General features: G+C 38.5%; 1 protein-coding gene across 2 annotated transcripts in view; it reads left to right on the top strand.

Annotated features, from left to right (window-relative positions):
- The window catches only part of DMD (dystrophin), a 2163935-nt gene that overhangs the window by 403959 nt on the left and 1739588 nt on the right, over positions 1-20388 (top strand). For both annotated transcript variants that reach the window (XM_065915496.1, XM_065915495.1), the window contains exon 5: positions 13034-13126. In XM_065915496.1, the coding sequence (XP_065771568.1) occupies positions 13034-13126 (93 nt within the window). The remainder of the gene's footprint in view (positions 1-13033; positions 13127-20388) is intronic.

Here is a 20388-nt window from a genome sequence, read left to right as displayed (position 1 = left end):
TTACATATTCAACTTAAAATTGAGGTATTTGATTTGTACACATGGAGATATTTTGTGATAATAGTACTATGGCTACAAATTACATTGAATTTAAGCATTTTCCTCATAATGAACATTATGATAGATCTTAAAATATTTTGCTATTGCTATTGCTAATTTGTTTTTTCTTGAAATCAGTATACATGGCTCAAAACTAGAAGTCTCTGACTACATAGGGTCACTAAAGTGGCATTCTGTATAACCAGGTATAAGATAAATAGAGTATTTATAAAAATTCAAGTTAAATAATAATATACTGAAAGTGTATATGTCTTTTTTATCATGCTATGTTATGAAATTGTTCTTGAGGACAGTTTTATACATGGCATCATCTCAAATGATGTCTTCTAGTAGATACTATTCCATCTAGTAAATTTTCCTTAGTTTAATTTTAAGAGCTAATTTGACAAAAGTTAAGTTCTGTATCTTATATGCAGTAAGCTACCTGCATTGAATTATACTCTAAATAAAAGAAAAACAAAAACTATATTATCTCATTGAGAATTCTAAACCTTTCCATTTTACAGATAGGGCAGGCCCAGAGGCCTCATGACTATGAAGAGGCAGGGGATATTAACAAGTGGGGGTTGAGCAGGTGTGGGAGGCTTCAACAGTAAACATGAACCATGAACTTCCAGATATTCAAGCTGGATTTAGAAAAGTCAGAGGATCCAGAGATCAAATTGCCAATATCCATTAGATCATCGAAAAAGCAGAAGAGTTCCAGAAAACTATCTACTTCTGCTTTATTGACTATGCCAAAGCCTCTGACTGTGTGAATCACAATAAACTGTGAAAAATTCTTAGAGATGGGAATACCAGACCACCTGACCTGCCTCTTGAGAAACCTGTATGCAGGTCAGGAAGCAACAGTTAGAACTGGACATGGAACAGCAGACTGGTTCCAAATAGGAAAAGGAGTATGTCAAGGCTGTATATTGTCACCCTGCTTATTTAACTTCTATGCAGAGTACATCATGAGAAACACTGGGCTGGAAGAAGCACAAGCTAGAATCAAGATTGCCGGTAGAAATATCAATAATCTCAGATATGCAGGTGGCACCACCCTTATGGCAGAAAGCAAAGAAAAACTAAAGAGCCTCTTGATGAAAGTGAAAGAGGAGAGTCAAAAAGTTGGCTTACTCTGTATAATGGGCTCCAGTTTCATCCATCTCATTAGAACTGATTCAAATGAATTCTTTTTAACGGCTGAGTAATATTCCATGGTGTATATGTACCACAGCTCCCTTATCCATTCATCTGCTGATGGGCATCTAGGTTGCTTCCATGTCCTGGCTATTATAAACAGTACTGTGATGAACATTGGGGTGCACGTGTCTCTTTCAGATCTGGTTTACTCAGTGTGTATGCCCAGTAGTGGTATTGCTGGGTCATATGGCAGTTCAATTTCCAGTTTTTTAAGAAAACTCAACATTCACAAAACTACAATCATGGCATCTTGTTGCATCACTTCATGGCAAATAGATGGGGAAACAGTCGAAACAGTGAGAGACTTTATTTGGGGGGGCTCCAAAATCACTGCAGATGGTGACTGTAGCCATGAAATTAAAAGACGCTTACTCCTTGGAAGAAAAGTTATGACCAACCTAGACAGCGTATTACAAAGCAGAGACATTACTTTGCCAACAAAGATCTGTCTAGTCAATGCTATGATTTTTCCAATAGTCATGTATAGATGTGAGAGTTGGACTATAAAGAAAGCTGAGTGCCGAAGAATTGATGCTTTGGAACTATGGTGTTGGAGAAGACTTTTGAGAGTCCCTTGGACTGCAAGGAGATCCAACCAGTCTATCCTAAAGGAAAGCAGTCCTGAATATTCATTGGGAGGACTGATGCTGAAGCTGAAACTCCAATACTTGGCCACCTGATGCGAACTGACTCATTGGAAAAGACCCTGATGCTGGGAAAGCTTGAAGGCAGGAGGAGAAGGGGATGACAGAGGTTGAGATGGTCGGATTGCATCACCGACTCAATGGACATGAGTTTGAGTAAACTCTGGGAGTTGGTGATGGACAGGGAGGCCTGACGTGCCTCAGTCAATGGGGTCACAAAGAGTCGGACACGACTGAGCAATTGAACTGAACTGAACTGAGGCTCCTGACAAAATGGCCACACCCACTGAACTGGTCTTGGGCCAGAAATCCTGCAGTAGAGAGCCATTCCTCTGAGACTCTTAAGACTTTGGGGCTGAGAATTCTCACTGAAAATGGCCATTAATTAAGGATCTATTGACCAGAATGTTTTATCAACTGACCTCCTTTGCATGTGTGTGTGTGTGTGTGTGTGTGTAGAAGAATATGACAAGAAAGTCTTTAAGTAGAGCAGTTTTACCTCCTTCTGTCATGCAAACACTTGCAATCTGTAAGGAAGGATTTAATTGTTTAATTTTATTTATTTTTAATTGAAGAATGATTGCTTTGCAATATTTTGTTAGTTTCTGCCATACACCGACGTGAACCAGCCATAGGTGTATATATGTTCCCTCCCTCTTGAACCTCCCCCCCACCGCCCACCTCATAAAGAAAAAAAGACTACCTGCATTGACATTTTTATTGTGCTATATTTGTTTCAATTTTCTTTAACTACTTGAATGTTTATGTTTTCTTAACATCATGAGAGTTTAAAAATTAGCTGCTTGAAGTCTTTTGTGTCAAAGAGGCAATGTATAAACAAACAAAAACACAGCTCTGTTAAGAGTTACCGTGAGATTTATGATTATCATAAACACATCCAAAATAGAAATTTTAACTCATTTCACTAGTCTTTAAGGAGTTTTATCAAACAGTCCATTCTTTAGTCTATCTGTGTTCTCAACACTTAATATGTGGCATATGGTGGATTGGAAAGAAGGACTGATGTTGAAGCTAAAGCTCCAATACTTTGGCCACCTGATGCGAAGAGCTGACTCATTGGAAAAGACCCTGATGCTGGGAAAGACTGGGGGCAGGAGGAGAAGAGGACAACAGAGGAGGAGATGTTTGGATGGCATCACCGGCTCAATGGACATGTGTTTGAGCAAACTCCAGGTGATAGTGAAGGAAGGGGAGCCTGACGTGTTGCAGTCCATGGAGTCACAGAGTCAGACACAACTTAGTGACTGAATAATAGCAACAGTATAGTGGATGGTGAAAAATATTTAATGAATGACTAATGGATAAGAGTGAAGGCAAAAGGAGAAGTGGGGTAGCAGAGGACAAGATGGTTAGATAACAACAACAACTTAATGGGCATTAATTTGAGCAAACTCTGGACAAACATTCCATGAGGTCACAAGGAGTTGGACATGACTTAGCGACTTAGAATATGTAAAACTTAGAGTTTGAAGTTAGGGGTCGTATCTTTATAGTGAGTTCACAGAACTAAGTCTTATGATATATTCTAGGTCACAATGTGGTTTTGAAAGGTATTTTCCAATGCAAATATCTCTATTTGTTTAAAATAATAAATAACCTTTGGAATGTGGAGATATGAGAGGTAAGAAAAAATCCTGACAGGTGAGAGCCAAGACCACAATGGCCAATGCAACCCACTCTTTATGTTGTATATATTGAACTATTAATAATAAAATCACTTAATAATCACTTAATAATAAAAGATTCAATGCATGCATCTTTCAATGGAAAAGTAGGTATGATTTATGCCCATAAGTCTTAAAATTTTATATAAAGCTTAAACACAGTATTAAAGTACATGCTGCAGGGCAGTGAAACTCCTTTGCTTTTTTCTGCATTTTTGATCTTTTTAACTAATTATATTTGGGAGGATTATAGAAATACTTGAAGAATTTCTCTTGAACATGGAGAAGTCTCTTTAGCTTGGCTATATGATGGCAAATGTTTTATAAAAGACACTTGACACATTTTAAAAAGTAAATCCTACTTGTCTAGAGTGTTGAAAAGAAACTTTCAGTTATAAAGAGTTTATGAGAAATAAATATATGAATCTGAAAGAACCAAATATATAGAGGGTAGATGTGCCTGTAAGATGTGTAAGTATCAGGAAAGATGTTTATATGATAAATCCCAGTGCATGGTTTTTCCTTAAATGATAATTATTGTTTAAGATTCTGGTTAAGGAAATCCACTCAAACTTTTCAAGATGATATTTTATGGTTCCTTTCATAATCTTATCATTCTATGTGAAGTTATTTTCTAAGATTTAATTTGCAGCATTTCTCAGTTATTTAAACTCACATACCAAGACTGATAAGTACAAAGACTGCTAACCCTTATGCCATACCCCATGCCTAATGAAAATAAATGCTCAGCTTATATTTTGCATATTAAGGAACAGAAGAGACTCCTCCTTAGGATAAATCTTGAAACCTGGAGTGATTTGTAAGAACCATATCTTTTGAAATATGGTTTCTTAGCCCTGAGCTAATATCAATTGGCTGAATGACACAAGATGTGTTTTCATCAGTACCTATAGTTATGAAATGCCATTCTCAGTGGTTGTCTAAAAAAGCAAGAAGTGGCAGATATCATTTGTTGCAAAGATGATGGTTCCTTTATTGAATGAGATATAACTTTCTACCACATCCATGTTAGGAATGCAAATGCCTAAATTATTTACAAACTACAACTGAAAAAGCATATCCCTGCTACCACCAAAGTTTCAATAGCATGTAGAAATTCATAAATATTATTCCTTTGAACTTTGTCAGATATATCACAGGAAGGTCACTCCCTTGCATTTATTTTTTTTCTTGTCTTTTACCTTCCATTCTATGCTGGGAAGTTCTATTTTCATTTTTTTTACATGGACATTGCAATTATTTTTTTTATGTCAAATGTCCCTCATTCTAAAGTCACTATTAATCTCTTTTTGTTTGCTGAGCTCATTCTGCTATTCTTCTTCCCGTAAAGCTAATTAAAAATAATATAAACTTGTCCAGGTCAATAATATCCCTTCATAAAATGTAACATTTCAGATTCATTTTAAATCTTATGGTTTTTGTAAGTATTCTTAAATCTTAAATATATCAATATTATACATATAAATTCTTTCAATATAATCACTATCAGTTCAGTTCAGTTGCTCAGTTATGTCCAACTCTTTGTGACTCCATAGACTGCAGCATGCCAGGCCTCCCTGTCTATTGCCAACTCCCGGAGTTTACTCAAACTCATGTCCATTGATCCAGTGATGCCTTCCAACCATCTCATCCTTGGTTGTCCCCTTCTCTTCCTGCCTTCAATCTTTCCTAGCATCAAGGTCCTTTCAAATGAGTCAGTTCTTCGCATCAGGTGGCCAAAGTCTTGGAGTTTCAGCTTCAGCATCAGTCCTTCCAATGAATATTCAGCACCAATTTCCTTTAGGATGGACTGGTTGGATCTCCTTGCAGTCCAAGGGACTCTCAGGAGTCTTCTCCTTTCTATGGCTGATTCATATCAATGTATGACAAAACCCACTGAAAAAAAAATAAAAATAAATAAAATTAAAAAAAAAAATAGAAAGCATAAAAAAAAAAAAAGTCTTCTCCAACACCACAGTTCAAAAACATCAATTCTTCAGCGCTCGAGTTTCTTTATAGTCCAACTCTCACATCCATACCTGACTACTGGAAAAATCACAGCTTTGACTAGATGGACCTTTTTTGGTAAAGTAATGTCTCTGCGTTGTAATATGCTGTCTATGTTGGTCATAACTTTTCCTCCAAGGAGCAAGCATCTTTTAATTTCATGGCTGCAGTCACAATGCAGTGATTTTAGACCCCCCCCCAAAAAAGTCTCTCATTGTTTCCCCATCTATTTGCCATGAAGTGACAGGATCAGTTGCCATGATCTTTGTTTTCTGAATGTTGAGCTTTAAGCCAACTTTTTCACTCTCCTCTTTCACTTTCATCAAGAGGCTCTTTAGTTTTTCTTTGCTTTCTGCCATAAGGGTGGTGTCACCTGCATATCTGAGATTATTGATATTTCTACCGGCAATCGTGATTCCAAATTGTGCTTCATCCAGCCCAGCATGTCTCATAATGCACTCTGCATATAAGTTAAATAAACAGAGTGACAATATATAGCCTTGACGTACTCCTTGTCCCATTTGGAACTAGTCTGTTGTTTCATGTTTAGTTCTAACTGTTGCTTCCTGACCTGCATACAGATTTCTCAAGAGGCAGGTCAGGTGGTCTGGTATTCCCATCTCTTTAAGAATTTTTCACAGTTTATTGTGGTCCACACAGTCAGAGGCTTTGGCACAGTCAATAAAGCAGAAGTAGATATTTTTCTGGAACTCTTTTGCTTTTTCGATGATCTAATGGATATTGGCAATTTGATCTCTGGTTCCTCTGCCTTTTCTAAATCCAGCTTGAACATCTGGAAGTTCATGGTTCACCTACTGTTGAAGCCTGGCTTGGAAAATTTTGAGCATTATTTTACTAGCATGTGAGATGAGTGCAATTTTGCGGTAGTTATAACCACCATGGGCTATCTAAATTTAGCTTGTAGGAAATATTACAATGCTAGATTGCATCCAAGCCTTGAAGGGATTGGGGATAAAACAAAACCTGGGATAAAACAAACATTATTCTCTTGAATAAACAATGGAAGAGAATTGCTCCTCATGCCCCATGGTTAGTAAACTCATTTAGGAGGTATAACACCAGGAAGTAACAGTACTCTCTGAAATGCTTATACGTTAATCACAGAATTACTCAATATACCATTTGCTACAAAATCAGATATTTCAGTCTAAGTACTAGTGTGGGGACAGAATAGTAATCCCCTTTAATTTATGTTCTCACACCTATAAAATCGATAACAACAGACCACTCTATTCCAAAAGACAGTTCCTTAGGTTGCCTATGTTCATTTATTTTATTTTATACAGCCAGCTCATCCTGACTCAAGGGATGTTTTCCTAAGAGTTCATTTTTAAACATTCTGCTGGAGTCACAATAAGGTTCCATTACATCAAGTCAAATGGTGCGGGAATTCCCTGGTGGTTCATTGGTTAGGACCCAGTGATTCTGCTGCAAGGGGCTCAGGTTCGGTCCCTGGTCAGGGAACTAAGATCCTTCATGCCATGTGGCATGGCCAAAAAAAGAAAAAAAAGACAAATGGTGAGAATTTTCTCTTCTCCAGAATTATGTTTGAGTAAAACATCATCCACATATAATAAATACTATAAGATTCTGAGCTAGAGTATGTTACTTTCTGAGTTAAGTCTTCAGACTTAGGCTTAAACAGAAGTTCCTGTTTGTAGGAACTCTTCTAAAGCTGATTTTCATGTGGAGGTGAATTTGTTCCTGCAAAAATTCAATATGTGCTATTTAATTTTCACACATAATATCAATTTTCACACCTATTCATTTGGTATCAGATGCTTTTATTCTGCAAAACAGGGAAACATAACTTTGGGTTTCCTTCATGACCTCAAGATTGAATTTCTTGACATCTAGTGCTTGTCACAGCACACACACACACACACACACACACACACACACACACACACTGAATCCATTTATTAGTATATATGTCATATAATTTTTTTTTTTTTTGCTGGCTAGACAGACACATAATCACTCACTTAACATAGATATTAACATGTTTTAATTTTTATTTTCCCTTTTCATAGTTATTAGGAAATTAGATTGATGATCTTTGGAAGATATAATTCTAGAGCATATGTTAGGAAAAAATATGTAGAAGAAAAGGGAAAAGTGATTGTGCAGGACGGTAGTGGTTATCTGAGAATAGCTAGAACGATTTATTTAAAAAAACCACTCATAGCTACATGGTAAGAATGAGGCATTATTAACAATCCATATGAGAATTTAGAGTCAAAATGGGCTAGCCATTAAAATGGACAAATAAAAGGGATTATTGTTTGGTAAAAGCAATATTCAATAGAACCTGAATAATATGCCAAATGGTTATCACTGCATCACTTGTAAAATTGTAATTAAATATGCGGTATATGACTATAAGATGCACATTTCTTAGAGCTGAGAATTGTGAGAAGGTTGGTTGTCCCTGCCTAAAATGTAAGCTTCCTTGTACCAGTTTGAAACATTTATAATTCATCTTCACTGTTTTTTTTCTCAGTGCCCATAAGAATTAGCCAAGATCTGTTCAACTTCTCTGGTATTATTATTTTCCTACTTCATAGTGCGCTAACTTGTTCCTTATATTCCTTGAGAATTTTTTTCTTTTAAGAGTCTTTATAATCCTGCCACAGTTTTTTTTTTTAACAACTTCACATGTGCTACAATGTCCCTGAGTATAACTCTTCTAATTCCCAATCATGTAATATCCCTTACACTTGTCCCCACATCCTTAGGCACATGCTCTTCTTGACATGCCTTCCCCACTGCCCCCTCCCTTTGTTTCAGTCTATATTTTTAAGTAATTTTTATTGAAGTATAGTTGCTTTACAATGCTGTGTTAGCTTCTCTGGCACAGCAAAATGAACCAGCTGTTCATATATCCCCCCTCTTTGGATTGTCCTTCCGTTTAGGACATTGCAGTGCCTTAACTAGAGTTCCCCATGCTATATATACAGCATCGGCCCAATCTTTATCTTCTTTCTTTACAGATTCAGTCAACACCGAGTATCTCCTCTTTCCTTTGCTTATACTCTCACAATGATTTCTTTTTCTCTATTGGGCCTCCATGAGACACAGTTGCCTACCTAATTTTTTCCCAGTGGTTATAAATAAGTTTTATTGGAACACAACAATGCACATTCCTTTGGATTTTGAGTGAGGCTTGTGTGTGTGTATTCCAATGGCTTCTTTTTTGTTACTTTGATTGTGGCAAAATATGCATAACATATACCTTACCATTTGAACCATTCTTAAGTGTACAATTCAATGACATTAAGTACATTCACATCAGTATGCAACCATCACCACTATTCATCTCCAGAACATTTTCATCATCCCGAACTGAACTTCTTACCCATTAAAAATCTTCCTAATCCCTTCTCCCTTAGCCCCTGCTAATCTCTATTCCACGTCCTTTCTGTATAAATTTGACTATTCTAGGTATCTCTTGTAAGTAGAATCATATACTATTTTCTTTTTCATTTTATGACTGGCTAATTTCACTTAGCAAAATGTTTTCAAGGTTCATGGATGTTGTAGCATGTATCAGAATTTCCTTTCTTTTAAACATTGATGAGTACTCCTTTGTGTATATACACCATGTCTTGTTTATCCATTCATCTGCCAATCGACAGACATTTGGGTCATTTCCACCTTTTGGCTGTTATGAATTATGTGTTGTGAACATTGGTGTATAAATATTTGTTGTAATCTTTGCTTTCTAGTTCTTTTGGATATATACCCGGAAGTGGTATTTTTGGATTCTGCCTAACTTTAATTAACTTTTACTATGTGAACTGCTGTTGCCTTGTAAGCTTTGTGACATTAGTGGTTCTGTCTTAGTCTTCTTTATCAGACCTGAGCACAGCCCCTGACATAATAGAGATTCGGTCTTAAATGGGATTTTATGGGGATAAATAAAAGAAGGAATCATCTCCCTGTTCACACAGAGAATACACCTTCAGTGAGAGTGGCTATGGGCTGCTGTTACTTACGTGCCTGCTGCTCATTCTGAGTCTCCCCAGGTGAGCCCTATGGCCAGTCTAAATTACCAGCACTGATTCCTCAAGTATATCTATTTTCTAAAAATTGCAGGTTCTTTATTGAAATAATTGAATGTTCAAAAATATATGGTCTGATTCTCACTGCCACTATAATTAAGTCCTAGAAGGCAAGGATATATCTCCCTTTTATGTTCTAAGTACATTCAGTGCCTGACATATGAATTTGTTGAATGAATTAATCAAGAAATCAGTTCATAAATTTATAGCAGCTTTTCCACATGGAGAAGCTTCTCCCTTCTACTGCCACATGAGGAATCCCCAAATGAAATGTAGATGATGGTACTTTCTTGTTCAAAAGTTATTAATCTCCCCTGAGAGTGAAATTCTAGGAACTTCTTGTATCTATTTTGTATAATGAAAATGAAAGTATCATGGCAAATTGTTATTTGCATGTATAGGAAAAAAATCTATGTGAATTCTCAGTAATTTGAAATATTGATATTTACTTCAGCACTGAATTAGGAAAATTTTGCATGGGATACTACTAAAATTCAACTGTCCAAAGAGAAGCATCTACATTGTAGAAATAAGTTGACTTGTAATGTGTTATACTGGCAGTATCACCTTGACTTTTTATACCCAAGAAAATCAAGGTCTTTCACCTTAGCCAGCTTTCAGGATGTCTGGTCAGCCACTCTTCAGTAGAGCCTTACTTAAATGTCGCTTTATATGCTGGCCATTTTTTTCAGGCTTACTTTTCTGTAGTGTCCATGTGGTATCATCTTCACATCTAATTTTCATCATAGCTTAATAATACCCTCTACTCTAAATTATATTTGGAATTAAACTATGGACTTGTATTTAGGTCTTTTATCTTTACTTAAGTGATTCTGCATTTTTTTCCTGCAGCAATTATTTGTTTTAAGCCAGTCCACCAATAATTTCTATGTAGTTGGTTTATAAACATAAATTTAAGTATTAGATTATCCATTGAACCTCCAAATAACTTCATGTGGGGAGAAAATGGGAGTAATTTGGTGATGAAACTGAAGAGTAGCCTTTTTGTTGTTTGCCTACATAGCTCCATAGTTTTAAAAGTTATGGTTAATAACATTTAGAAAATTAAGATGAATGATAAGGAATATATTTTAGCATTGAGTGAGAACTGGTAAACCCATCTTACTGTAGGAAGAAACGAGAGGGAAAGACAGATCTAAGTGTAACAGTAAGGGTTTAGAGCCTGAGAGAATGAAAGTTTCAACCAAAAGGAATCTTGGCTATTTAGTGAAGCTACCTAGAGGAGGATAAATGGGAAACTCTCTCAAGTCAGTGCCCTCAGGAAAACAAAATGACAGAATCCTGAAGATAGTCAAAAGAAAATGTAACCAAAGGCATCAGTGAGCCTAGGATAGTAAGTAAAGAGAGAAACCTGAATGAATTTTCAACCTTCAACCCTTGCTCTAACAGTTTCACTTCCATTATGTAGACCTTAATCTGAAGCTGCATATTTGCTTTAATTTGATATATTTTTAAAGTATCTCTAGATGCTAATTTTTTTTTTTTTTTGGTTAAGCGTTTTTTGAGATAATGATAAATTCACATGTAGTTATAAGCTATAATGTATGTGCACCCTTAACTCAGCTCTACCCCAGTGGTACATTAACCTTATTTATAATATTACCATGGACATCAACAATGATACAATCCACAATAGTATTGCTCAGTGTGCATGTGCACATGTTTTTTTAGTTCTTTACAACATTGTCACATGTGTACATTTGTGTATCCATCATCAGAGTCAAGTGAAGAATAGATCCATCACTACAAGGATGCCTTGCGCTACCCTTTTATAGACACATTCACCCACCCCTCCAATCCCACCCCAGTTCCTAACCTCTGGCAACTGCTACTCTGTTCTTCATTTCTATCATTTTGTCTCTTCAAAGCTGCTATGTAAATAGAATCATACTGCATGTAACCCTTTGTTATTGGCTTTATTTTTTTTTTCACTCAGCATGATACCCTTGAGATTCACCTAAGTTGTGGCCTGTATCAGCTGTATCAATAGCTGTTCCTTTTCATTGCAGAGTGGTAGTCTGTACATCCATGGTATGGATGTACCAATATGTTTAACCATTCACCCTTGAATGGCATCTGGGTCATTCCCAGTTCTTGACTGTTACAAATACAGCTAGTAAGAACACTTACATACAGAGTTTTGTATAAACATAAGCTTTCATTGCTTTGAATAAATGTCAGAGAGCCCAGTTGCTGGATTGTATGGTAAGCACATGTTCACTTTTGTAAGAAACTGTCAAAATGTTTTCCAGAGTAGCAGTACTATTTACATTTCTGCCAGCAAAGCATGAGTGACCCAATTTCTCTATATCCTCATCAACATTTGATATTGTTACTATTTTTTAAAAAAATTTTTGCCACTATAGTGGCAAAGTCTGTAGTGCTAGGTCTTTATTGTTATAATTTGCATTTCCCTAATGGCTAGTGATGTTGAATATCTTTTCATGGGCTCATTTGCCTGGTGTCTATGTGTAACCTGACTCTACCTAAAAATGTTAGGAGTGTGAAGGGTAGGAGACAGGATTTGTCTTGAAAAAATAAAACTCTGCCAGATTTTAATTCCCAAATCCACTCCCAGATAGAGAAAAGAGAGCTGGCCATTAACTCCATTTCTTATTGTTGTTGTTTAGTCCCTAAGTTATGTGTCCGACATTTTTGTGACCCTATGGACCGTACCACCCCTCCCTTGCCCAATGCCCCCAGGCTCCTCTGTCCATGAGATTTCCTAGGCAAGAATACTTAAGTGAGCTGCTATTTCCTCCTCCAGGGGATCTTCCGGACCCAGGGATTGAATGGGGTTTCCTGAGTCTCCTGTGTTAGCAGGCAGGTTCTTTACCACTGAGCCACCTGGGAAGCCCTAACCCCATTGTTTAGTAGAGTTCTAACACGTATTTCTAAAGCAAGGACATTTCAGTCAATTGCAGTCACCCCTAATTACAATAGCACTCCCTTGAGCTAGATCAGAGGGTTGATGAAATGTCTTTTTTTGAGTTTCAATTATGTACTAGGAAGCACTTCTTAATTGCAGGCATCTTTTATGAATTAGCTTTGTTATATATTTTATTTGGAGATACTCTTACTGGACTCTCTAATCTGCAGTAATTTATTTATATACTAAAAGTACATTTATTTCCATTCTCTTTGTAAACGTTTGGAGACATTCGTTTGTTACAGAAAGTGCAGTTACAAATTGCAGTTTGTTTCATTTTTAGATTATTTTTCAAAAGCTATAATGCTGTTTAGGCTCTGGAAATAGCTAAATGCAATTACCTTAGCATTTTGTTTTCTTTTCAAACAGTCATTTTGTCTGCTTCCTTCAAATGCTTCCCTTTATCTTTAACAGGTTGATTTAGTGAATATCGGAAGCTCTGACATAGTAGATGGAAATCATAAACTGACTCTTGGCTTGATTTGGAATATAATCCTCCACTGGCAGGTAAGAATCCTGATGAATTTTTTTTTTGGAGGGGGAGTACAGTGGATGGGGAGGTAACACATTGTTGATCCTCCCTTTCATTTTCACCCTTAACCTGCAAAACAAATGTGTATCTCTAACAGTGGAAAGGCCATCTCCACAGTGCTTCATTTTAAATTGGGATGATTGTCATTTGCATTGTGAAGTATCAGCAGATTATAAAACAGGTTCTAGTACATTTGCAGGAATATTTTTCTAAATTTTATTTCACTGGGTACAAATGAGGAAAAAAAATCTCATCAATAGGTTAATAAAACTATTTTCAAATATATGTGTCTTCTGTAACTCACCTAACAGTAAATCTACATGGTTTTGTAAGAAGAGAGGTATTTTTTTTCTGTTAATCACTATCAGATCAATAAGACTTTGTGAATCATGTGTATTCTCAATGTAAACTAATGCCAATAAGAGATTACTGGGATATGGTGATCTGTATATCTGTTATATACACAAATTCACTTCATAGTTTGATTTGGAAACTGTATTTTTTTTTCCAGAACCACCTCAGTGAGGGTCTTTTTTTAAAAAAACATTTTATTTTTTTTTAATTGGAGGATAATTGCTTTACAATATTGTGATGGTTTCTGGCATACACTAACATGAATCAGTCATAGGTATACCTAATCTCTCCCACCTCCCTCCCCATCCCACACCTGTAGGTTGGGGTCACAAAGCCCTGGCTTTGAGTTCCCACCAAAACAGATCACAAGTCATTTGGTTTAGTGAAGATTATGTAATATTTTATTCAGACTGATTTGAGCTTAAGTTTAAACTTCCCCATTTACCATCTTAGTGACATTGGATATAATATCCTCCATTTCTGGACCAAAATTCTCTTACTATCAAAAGTAAAAAAAAATAATGACCATATATATTTCTTATCAGAATTAAAAGAGAGAATTACATAGAGCACTCAGTACAGAGTAGCATTTTCATGAGAGGCATATCTTGCCAATAATGCTTTATTTCCCACTCATATTTTATTTTTTTAAATTATTTTTATTAGTTGGAGGCTAATTACTTCACAACATTTCAGTGGGTTTTGTCATACATTGATATGAATCAGCCATAGAGTTACACGTATTCCCCATCCCAATCCCCCCTCCCACCTCCCTCTCCACCCGATCTTTTTAGTAGTAGAGATTATTATTTTTTTTTATAAAGCAGGTTTTTTTGAGATTAAAGGTATGTATCATAAATGTACCTGTTCTATGTGTAAAATTCAAAGTATACCAAGTTGGTTTAGTTGTGTTGCCCAGTGCTTCTCAAACTATTTTGACCCAATCTGTCAAAAATTTTAGAATAGTTACAGAATAGTACAGTCATCACAACAATCTAATTTTGGCACATTTCCATGATTCTGAAAATAAATCTCGTGTCCATGTTACCATCACTCCTCTTTCCCACTCCAACCCTAGGAACCATTCATCTATTTTCTGTCTCTGTATGTGTGCCTTTTTGGACATTTCATGCCCAATGCACTCATACAATATGTATTCTTTTATATCTGGCTTCTTTCACTGAACATAATCTTTGAGGCCCATTCCTATTGTAGCAGGTACCACTACTTCCTTTAGTAATGTTGACTTTCATCTTGAATTGTAGATTGGTCCTGCTCAGAGGCAGGCAGCATGTAGACCAGAGGTATACCTATTCAACTCAGCACCCATATTGTTCTCCCAATTGACTCGCATATCTTTTTATTCTCAACACTCTGAACTGGCTTAGTCCTATTTTATAGCAATATGGAGAGAGAGAGAGAGAGAGCAAGCATAGCAGCTCACAGCAGAGAGTAGCTCGAAAGAGCCCAAGGTTCCCAATTCGGGGCCTTTTTCATGTAGCGATGGTGTCAAATAGAACCAGCAAGGCAGCATAGGCCCTCCACCAAACTGGTTTCCTTCTGTTGCTCAGTACTTCTCAAACTATCTTGAGGAAGGAACCATCCCCCCCCCCCCCGCTGTTCCATTGTATGTAAATTACAATGAAATTGGAGCATTATGAAAATAAGCTTATTCTTTATCACCAAACTCAACAGACATAAATAGGACTCTATAAAATTGCTACAGATGTTTCTAATGGACTATCAAGAGTTGTTTTTATCTTATAGCCCAATAACAAATTGTTTATGTTGTAGCCATGCATTCCGGGAAACAAACTCACTCAAAAGGACAATGCAGATATTGAAGTGCAGTTTATTACACTGGCGGGCCCAAGGTGGAGTCTCCTCTTAGCCAAGGACCCCAACCAGTTTTTGTGAAAACCTTATATACCCTAAGTGTATAAGTTTCCCTGAAACTAGTCTGAACAAAGGAAAAAGAAAGAGACAATCAAAGTCAACCCGTGATTCATGAGCCTTAAGCCTAGGTAGTTAACAGTGGACAGTTATCAATAGGCCTGTGGTCATACCCCAATAAGCATAATAGAATGTATGATTCTATTCGGTTACACAGATAATTATTCTTTTAGGCAACGGAGGGCCCTGGGGCTCTTCCTTCCAGGGGCCCGGTTTTCCAGTTGGTATGTTGTTTCCATAGATACTGGGCATATAGCTCAAAGTCCACAGTCCGGCCCAAGATGGAGTCCTGCTTTCAAGATAGAGACTGTTCTGTTTGTGTCTTCATTCATGGAGAGACCCCAGAGTGCAGAAAACACTTTGAGTTGCACAAATAGTGGTCATGACAAAGCCAGCAGGAGCACTTAGGCTTGCTTAGAGCCCCCGAAGGCTATTTTAATTGTATCCCTCACTCAAACTGTCTCTCATAGTATCTCACCCTTTCTTATTTCCTCAAAAGCCTTTGCGATTTTATCTCAACTCACTGCAGGATGGTTTCAAAACCACCCTGTCTGATCTTTTCTTCCTTTGCTTGTGAGTGTGCTCATTTTTATTTTATTTATTTTTTTTAATTAGCATGGGGAAGGACTTTCACATGAGAAGTAGAGAAGGAATGCTTTTCCAGTCTTTCCTCATCTGAGACTTCTCTTACAATCTTCTTTTTTCCCTGTATGTCCTTGCATCACCATTTCCAATTGATTGCAAGGATGTAGACTCTTTCCAGCCTCTGCCTCCTTCCCTCTCTTCTATCACACTGTCCTGTTCTCCTAAAACTTCGAAAACACTGTTTAAGAGTTCCCCCGCTCAGTACTTCTCATCATAACCCAGTGAATTACAAAAGATATTTTCACCAAGAGTGCATATTTGCCTTCCTGTTACATAGTCAAAGAAGCCCTTGAATCTCAGTCAAGATTAAAGGACATTCTAGACAACCTAATATACTTTCCAGGCCTATCAGGTTAAGAAGGACATGAAGTGATGGAAAGATGTTAATCTTTGGTTCCAGTGTCACATACTTTGCTATTACCAGTACTGTAGTGGCCTTCTCTCTGAACTTGCAGAAACTCTGGAATGTCAATCCCATCTCCTCTGTCACTGAATTTCCAATTTCTACTTAAATGAAATCATTAACTGGAAAAATAATGCCTGTATTGAGGCACAAGCAACCATGAGCAAAATTATGAAGTAGAAAATATGTGTTAGGTGTCCCTTTCTTACATCTTTTAAAAGTACAAACTATCTTTTCTTTGTGGGGGAGGGGCATTCAACTCAGTTCTGGGAACCAGCTGGAGATAAAAACACATCCTGCTAATGAAGGCGAATTCAGCCCCTGTACCCTGACACAGAATTAATTCTCAGAGACAGAGCTTTGGCTGAAGTAGAAAAGAATAGCTTTATTGCTTGGTCAGGCAAAGGGGGACACAGGGGGATTATGCCCTCAAAACTGTGTGACCACACCTGAGCGGGGGGTGCATAGTGAGGAGTTTTATAGTAATTGTTCAAAGAAAAGGGTATGATCATCTCATGGATTTTTTTTTTTTTGGTTGGTTGGAAGGAAGGTAAGTGGGAATCAGCATCATCAACCTTCTGGTTCCAGCCAGTCTGGGGTCTACAGTGCTTGTAGACTTCCAGTCATTACCTGTTAATTTCTTCCACCTGGTAGGGGTTTCAGTCTCTGCAAAACAATTCAAAGGTATTGCTAATGTGTATCCCTTGAGGGAAAACTAGGACCTTGCTCCCAAGCCTGCACTATTGTCTTCTTGACGGCTCCTCCCTGTCTCTGTATCCCCTTACTTCCCTATTTGAACCTGCTGATTGGAACTCAGGGAAGGTCTTGGAGGCTGAAGGGAGCCTATTTCCTATAATTAAGAAATGGGGGCCACAGGAAGCCTTTTATGTCCAGGAGTCCCACAGGGTTCTTGCTCAGTATCAGGTTGAGCCACTAAATTGAGCCGGTATCAGGTCGGCCCCCATCTTTGCTGGCTGCCTACAAAGAAATACCCAGTTGCAGGGCTCCTTCACACTCGAATGTTTGTATTATCTTATATGGACAAGAGAAAGATGGATTTTGTGCTGCTTAAAGCCCTTTCTGTTGTAACCTCCTGCCTGCCTAGTGCCTTCTGGGCAAAACAGGCCTTAATCTGGTCTTCTGCAGGTCTTTGACACACTACCATCCATTCTTTGTCTTAAGAGAAAACTACTCCTTCCTCTCTTCAGTCATGCCCCTCTGCTGAAACTCCTTTTAGGCACAGCATGAATTCTGGGACACAGACTCTGCAGGCAAGATGTTAATGGATACGCACCCAAGAGCCTTCTCGAACTCTGTGGAGAGCTGGGAGCTAGAATGAGCCTTCAGAGTTGTCCTGAGTGGGGCTGACATGGTTGAGTCTTCATACACTTTCCCTTCATCAGTCGATAGGTGGGCTGCCCTAGGAGGGGTGTGACCTTAGGTGACATGCCTCAGCAGCTCAAGTAGTTCCTGAGGGGACTCAGGGGTAACTTCTGCTCAAGACAGCTGGAGAAACAAGTCCCTTCCTTAAAGGAGAATTCTGGTAGTACATCTCCATGTCTATCCCACCTTCTTTGCCCCATTAACTACTGGTCATTTTTTTAAAATGAGTGCTCAAAGACATTTCTTTTTTTTTTTTCTTTTAAAATTAGTTGTATACACCACCCCCCTGCCCCCACCACCACACACATACAGTTATTTAATAAATAACTCTCCAAGGGGCAATGAGCTCTGAGGGTGGGGAATTTTTTTATTTTTTTGCTTCAAAACTCACCTTAGGAGCAGTTCAGTGTCTGACTGACTGTGTCTGGGTGCTTAGTCACTCAGTTGTTTCCGACACTTTGTGACCGTGTGAACTGGGGCCCGCCAGGTTCCTCTGTCCACGGGATTATCTCTGCAAGAATACTGGAGTGGGTTGCCATTTCCTCCTCCAGGGGATCTTGCCAATCCAGGGATGGAAATCACGTTTCCTGCATTACAGGCAGATTCTTTACCCACTGAGCCACCGGGGAAACCTTGTCTGACTGAGATTGATCCTTAATACAGATTTCTTGGGAACTGTCTTTTATGTAGGAATATAAGAACTGTTACCTCACATTGCCCTTCATAATTCTTTTTTCTCAGCAACATTTGCACCCAGGTAGAATCAACAGCAATGAGGCTGAGGCTGATAAGCTGAATTAGTGACATAACGATGCTAAAGGAGCTTTGGATTGAATACTCTGTCGTCCTTTAACATTATGTGCATAGAGGGCAGTCTGGCCAAGCATTTCACAAATGAATCCCATTCATCATGGGAGGGCTGCCTGATCAGTGCGAATTCATCACAACCCCTGAACCAGTATATGCTATCCCGACCCTGGCTCAGCACAGGATTCACCCGATGGTCTCTATACATGGAGGCTGCATATTTTATAACTTTAGAATATGATAAGGAAAATGACATATCTTACATAACTATTTGACCTATTTATTCACTGGGTAACTGGCTAAATAAGCAGGTCAAGAAGGAATTAAGAAAAGTGGATAATCCACCCCTACATAATAGATTTAGCTATCAAGGGATGGTGACAAATGTATGCAGAGATTTCACAACTTCACATCATTACCACATTTACAAAACATCATCTTAAATCCTCTTCAAGTATTTTAAAGTTCGATTTAATAGTCTATCCTAAAATTTGCTTTGAGTCTTTCATAAAAGGATGACTAACACTGGAGATGTTAAAATATGTATTTTCCCCAAAGGCATTTGTTAACTTCTGCGTAGATGAAGAAGCAAAATAAAATGTCATATTTAGAATACACAATAAATATTCATCATCTGATCAAATGTTGGTAGCCTATGGACCTTACACTTGCTGACAGGGAAGCCCTTGGTGGTAAAACAAGTCACATTTACTTATATCCTTCCTTTAAGTATGTGATAAGGGGCCTGGCTTATATTAAAGAAGTAGCCTGGTAATTATTCCTTTAACAGAATATGTAGACGGTCTGTCCCATAATGAGGTGTCAACTGCACGCTGGAAACCTAGAAAATGGATTTCTGTGTCAGCGTAGTTAGAAGAATGACAGCTGGAAATACAATCACCTGCCAAATGGCATTTGTACCTACACAGAGCCAAGGAGAGACTCAAATGGACAGAAACCAACTCATAAAAAGAAAACCGAATTTGGTCTTTTCCTCCTTCTCCTGCGGTTTTGGTGTCTGCTCCCTTTAAGGGAGCCGGGTAGGCGGGGCCCAACCAACGCCATCACGTGACCTCCGGGCCCCTCCCAGAACCTCCCGCGCACCTGCTGGTGCACTGTTGGCGACCTGGCCGCGTTCCCTTCTCTGCTCGCTCGGAGGCCGCCCCCTGGTGGCAGAGGCGCTTTTCTCCCGCAGCCTCTGCCTTCCTCACCGCGCTCTTGCTGGGGTCCCTGCGGGCCCTCGATTTTCTCCTCGCTGCTGCCAGGCTGATGAACAAATGGCAGGGCTGGTGCAGGCCCCTGTTGGACGTTCTAGGAGACATCACAGCGGCCCTCATCTCCTTTGCCATCTCCATCACACCTGTTGCCGAGTAACTGGGACGGGGCTGCCTAGGCGGCCCGGCGTTGGGTTTTCTTGGTCATCATGCTGTTTGCTCTTGACTTCAACCTCATCTTTTGCAACATGGCCGAAATCTCAGGCCAGGGGATGCTACAGAGATGACCACAGCTGACAAGGCAGAAGTAGAGAATTCTGATGGTGACTCTGGAGGTGGTCCGGGGACTGTGTATTGGGAAGGAGGTTATGATTTCTCAGAGGAGCTGTGGGAGTTGCTGATGGAGCCAGCCTTCTGACCGCCCCGGGGAGGGGGGGGGTGGTCCTGAGCCCAGCACACAAGATGGCCTCCTTTGGCT

This window comes from Muntiacus reevesi, chromosome X, assembly GCF_963930625.1.
Source record: "Muntiacus reevesi chromosome X, mMunRee1.1, whole genome shotgun sequence".
NCBI classification, from domain to species: Eukaryota; Metazoa; Chordata; class Mammalia; order Artiodactyla; family Cervidae; genus Muntiacus; species Muntiacus reevesi.
The sequence above is the reverse complement of the archived record's forward strand: the minus strand, read 5'-3'. Positions and strand labels throughout refer to the sequence as shown.